The following is a 4,675-nucleotide window of genomic DNA, read 5'->3' as shown; positions in this document are numbered from 1 at the left end:
AGGGGAGTGCCCTGTCCTACCCCTTCCCTGACCACAGCTCTTACCCGGTCACCTCCCCAAGGACTGTGAGGGTAGAGGAAGCCGCAGCTGGGGGAGACAGGAGGCCCGGGGAGAGGAGGAAGTCCACAGCGTGGGTTCCCGACATCCTCCAGGGCGGGGAACCTGACCCTTCGCTTGAGCCGGGAGGTCATCTGGGGGCCCTTGGACCCCAGGAAATTCTCAGATCCCCGTGGAGATGGGAAGCGGGAACCCGTTCAATGCCTGGCTCTACCTCGGGAAGAAGTTTTGTCGCCTAAGGCACCACCAAACTGTCGGCAAGCATTGGCGTTTTAAGACCCTGGATTCGGAGTGGGACCAGCGCGTGGTGAGCAGCCCTTGCTGCGTCTGCCCGCCAAAAATGCCAGGAGCCCCTCTGGCCCTAATGGAGGCACCATAAGTACCTTGGAGCCCTAGGATGAGTAAATGAATGAGCTGGGGACAAAATAGTGGCTTTCCTAGATCCATGTCCCTGTTTGCGTTTGGCTCCAGTGTATAGTAGTGTAGAAGTGGATAGCTCCTGGGTGCCAGGTCAGGTGCGGCCACGCGGGCTCCAGGGCTGGAGGAGAACCCCGTTTATCCGATTCCAAACCCTGCGCGACGGGATCCTACCACAGGCGATGAAATGAGGCCAGAGCGCCGGCTTCCTTCCAGCCCGCCTCAGGCGCCTCCTAGTCGTTGAACCCGGGTTGTAGCTGGAGAAAGGTTTTTGCGAGACTTGAAAGTTAAAGAAAGAGAGGTTTATTTTCCGTTTTCAGTCCTCATACAGCAAGGGACACAGCCGTAGGTTTCTCATCTTGAGCCGTCGCCGGCTTTTTCTCAGGGACCAAAGTAGAATCAATTACGCCGAACTTCTGCATTTTATTTTGTTTATTAGACATATGCGCTGTTGTCAACCTAAACCAATTCTGGTTGATTCGATGTTTTAGAAAATGCTTTAAAAACGCAGGAGCGGATGCTTTTCCTAGAGCAAAAATTCGCTCGGGCCTAGGACTAGTCTGTTTCTGGAATGCTTCGGTTGGGAGCAGAAGAGTGCGTTCTGTTTGCAAGAGGTGCTGGGGCGCCCAAGGAGCGCGGAAGAAGGGCGATGTTCTTCTCGTCTTCCCGCGCAAGTTCTAAACGCGTATCTTCTTTCGCGCGACCCTATTCACACCCAGCCGAGAGCACCTGGCCCGCCAGAAGCCCTGGCGAAACCGAAACCACCCTCCTCTCTTCGTTCGGGGAATCTGGGATCCATGTCCTCAAACCTCAAACCCACCCATGAGGTCCCTCCACTCTAAGTCTTTCGTAAAGGAAAACTAGTGTTTGGAACTCATGGAGTATTGGAACAGTTCAGTGAGGATTGCAGTCTCTTGTTCTCTGATCGTACCACCTCTAATTAGCACGTTGGTGTAACCTTTGGTAAATCTCCAGATCTCAGTTTCTCTATCTTATAAGATGCCCAACCTGAAGTCTGACTCTGGTTTGAAGTTCTATGCCACATAAGTCCGACCCCGCCCCCTGCCCCCCCAACCGGGATTCTAAACACAGAAGGCAGCAGCCGCTTAAACTTGGCTGGACCTAAAAGGGCAAGACTGGCAGGCAGGTGTATGAGATGAGTGAGTCTCTGGTTGTGAGCTATTTGAAGACACCTTAGAAACCATTTAAGTACCCCGTGTGCAAAATACCATTATCATTTTGAGTCCATCTAGGTTCTGTAGGGTTTTTGGAACCAGGACTCTTTGGCTTTGGCTGGGTCCTTGTGTCCAAGCTTCTACAGGGTCATCTGATGCCCAGAATTCCATCAACTCAAGTCTCAGGGTTGAGACTGTGGGCTTCCTAGCCAGCCAGCACTACACGTAAGGGGAATAAAATCTCAATTCCTCTCTAGAGGATAGGCCTGAGATGTCAAAGAGAAGGGGCTTGGGAGCTGGGGACCACGACTAATAGGTAAAGGAGCCTCCCCCGCCCCAACATCCTGGGAAATTGCTCAGTAGAGAGGCCACAGACCCAGGCCACAGCCTGTAAGCTGGTTCCTGTCTTTAGGCTTGGGTTTTCTCCTGTGATAAAAACATAAAGGGTCATGCTCGCCCAGTCTCTGTAAGTCACTTGGCAGCTGGGAGTTGGGGTGGAATGTCAGAAGCCACTCATGGCTCAGCCCTGGCGTTGTCAACAAGATTGGGCCCTGAGATTTCAGATTTATTCTCTTGATTTCTGGGCTTCCTGCAGCTCCCCTAGAAATGCAGAGTCTTGGCAGGAGGCGTGAGTTGGGGAAAGCAAGGGCAAGAGTTCCTTCCCCACAGCCCATCAGCTGGCCAAGGCCAGTTCCAGGGGAGAGGAGTCAAGATTCTGGATCCCAGTCTCTAGGCAGGGCAACCTTTAATGGCTCAGGGGAGTAGACAATTGCTGGCACTCTTGCATATCCCCCCACTCCAAGGTATCATACCTCAGTTGGGGCTTTTTTGAGTTTCTTAAATATAATACCTGGTATTCTAATCTTGCTTATAAATACTCATTCAGGAAACATTTATTGAGCACTTATTCTGTGCCAGGCACTGGAGACTGAATGTTAAGAGAGAATGTCTTAGCCTTTGCAAGAAGCTCACAGCCTGACACTGGAGGCAATCTAGACTCTAAGAGATAAGGTGTCCGGGAGATCTCTCTCTGGCAGAACCTGGACTCAAACCCAGACCATTCTAGGTTATTTCAACCTCCGTTTCTGGGGATCTTGGCCCCCCTGTTGAGATGGATTTCCTCTTCCCTCCTGGACGGGCACCGAACCCACTGTAGTCTGTGTGTGACCCTTGGGGAATTTGTCAGGAGGGTGAGGACTTGCATTCCCAAACTTAAGTGCGAAGTTTGGGAAGGGAAGAGGAAGACTGCCTGAGAGTCTTGAGTGATTTCCCCAGCCCCTCTGGCGCGCAGAACCCTGTCCCTGGAGGATACCTGGTTATTACTGGGCCACCTAGTGTCACACGGGGACACCAGCACAGCCCTAGGGCCAAGGGCGCCCCCCTCGGGTCGCTTTGGAGAGGGTATTTCGTTGCTAGATAGCCTTCCCCATACGCTGCCGCTGCCACAGCTGCGGAGTCATCATTTTCAGCCCTTGGGGACCACCTTCCTGATTGAGCCTGCTGTGCCCTCCACCCGTCAGCTCCCGCGGGGGCCTGGCCCAGCCAGGCTGTTCCCGGACTCCTCCGCTGCGGCGGGCGGGGGAGAGAAGCGCAGAGCCTGTGTCGCTGCTCCACGCGGTCAAGGTTGCGCTGCTTTGCCGGGCCGAGAGGAACCGTGGGAAAGGCGCTACCTTGGCCGCTCGAGCCTCTCCCTCTAAGGCCTGTAACAATACAAGGAATCTTTGAATAAGCTGTCCCCTTTGGCCGGCAGCTGTCTCTCCTCCGGCCCCTGGCCCCCGGCCCCCGCCTCCGGGCTCTCCGCGCTTGTCTCAGTGCAAGGCCCCGGGACCACGCGCTCTAATCAGTCCCGCATCCGATAAGCTTCTAATTTAAAGGGCCCTCTCCCCTCCTCTATGAGGGCGCTTTTACCGATGTGCACCCCCTCTCCGGAGAGGGGGGGGCGGTGCTTGGGAGCCTCGCGGGGCGCGGAGTCGAGGCGATCCATGCAGGAGCGGCCTCCCAAAACCCCTTGCCCCTCGCCGCGCACCGATGGTGGCGGGGGGCCGCCTCCGGGGACAGCACGGTGCTCCGGCCACCGGCTAAGGAATGGAGAAGGGTTCATCTAGAGACAACTTCTTTGTCGCTCCTGTTTCTCCTCTTTATTTAAAAAACAGTTCTTTCAAAATTCGGCCTTCCCCCTGTAAAACTGGGCGCTCCGAGCCAAATTTCCCTTGTCAGCTGATTGGTAGGCCTCAAACAGCGCGGCCTCCGTTCCCAAAAGGAAGTGCCTGGAAGCGCCAGCGTGCTCACCCACTCCTGACAGCTAGCGGGCCGGGGGTTATCTTTGCCCACTTAGCAGGCCAGAAATAGAGGCCTCTGGGGTCATGCAAATTGCTAAAGCTGGTGGCTTCTTAAGTTGTCAACCTGTGGCGCCAATTGGTGCGAGAGACTTGTACAATTCGTTTAATAAGACCTGCTCCAACCTTCCCTCCGACTCTTTAACACATCACATTCCCCGAAGTGGACTGTAGAAGCTTGGTTATGGTTTTTTTTTTTTTTTTTTTTTTTTTGCGGGGTGGTAGGGGGGCGTTTAAAAGACGTGGGTATTACCTTTCACTGTTCAATCTAAGTCTTCAGGGACGTTTGTTGTAGAGCCCTGATTATGCCTGGGCCAAGAGTTGGAGAATGGGGGTTGTTTGACTCACCCCACTCCCAAGAATTGAGGAGGGGGCTGGTTGGAGGCTCAGCTCAGTGCAGGAGGCGGGGCCCAGCGAGGGCGGGGTGGGGGGACTGGGTTCAGCCCAGTGGCCCTGCAGGGAGCCGATGTGAGCTTCTGGACTAATATGATTCCTCACTTGGCCAGGACCTCAGTTCAGAGACTACGGAGCCTGCGCACAGGAAAGGACCCCACCATTGGGTTCAGGACTCAGAACTGATCCTAATCTTAGCTGGAGGATGCTTTTCCCCCAGAGGCAGCTACAGTTTTGCAGAAGCCAGTGGGGTAAATGTTTCAAGTACTTTGGTGACAGTAATCACAGGAGACTACG

At 54.4% G+C, this 4,675-nt stretch overlaps 1 protein-coding gene across 1 annotated transcript in view; it reads left to right on the top strand.

Annotated features, from left to right (window-relative positions):
• The window catches only part of WT1 (Wilms tumor 1), a 51,549-nt gene that overhangs the window by 1,207 nt on the left and 45,667 nt on the right, over window positions 1–4,675 (top strand). Inside the window, exons 3-7 of the mRNA XM_010831882.1 lie at window positions 224–364; window positions 1,005–1,273; window positions 3,170–3,347; window positions 3,581–3,744; window positions 3,803–3,873. Of these exons, the coding sequence (XP_010830184.1) occupies window positions 224–364; window positions 1,005–1,273; window positions 3,170–3,347; window positions 3,581–3,744; window positions 3,803–3,873 (823 nt within the window). The remainder of the gene's footprint in view (window positions 1–223; window positions 365–1,004; window positions 1,274–3,169; window positions 3,348–3,580; window positions 3,745–3,802; window positions 3,874–4,675) is intronic.

Source organism: Bison bison, unplaced genomic scaffold (genome assembly GCF_000754665.1).
Source record: "Bison bison bison isolate TAMUID 2011002044 unplaced genomic scaffold, Bison_UMD1.0 scf7180017864531, whole genome shotgun sequence".
Lineage (NCBI taxonomy): Eukaryota > Metazoa > Chordata > Mammalia > Artiodactyla > Bovidae > Bison > Bison bison.
The sequence above is the reverse complement of the archived record's forward strand: the minus strand, read 5'-3'. Positions and strand labels throughout refer to the sequence as shown.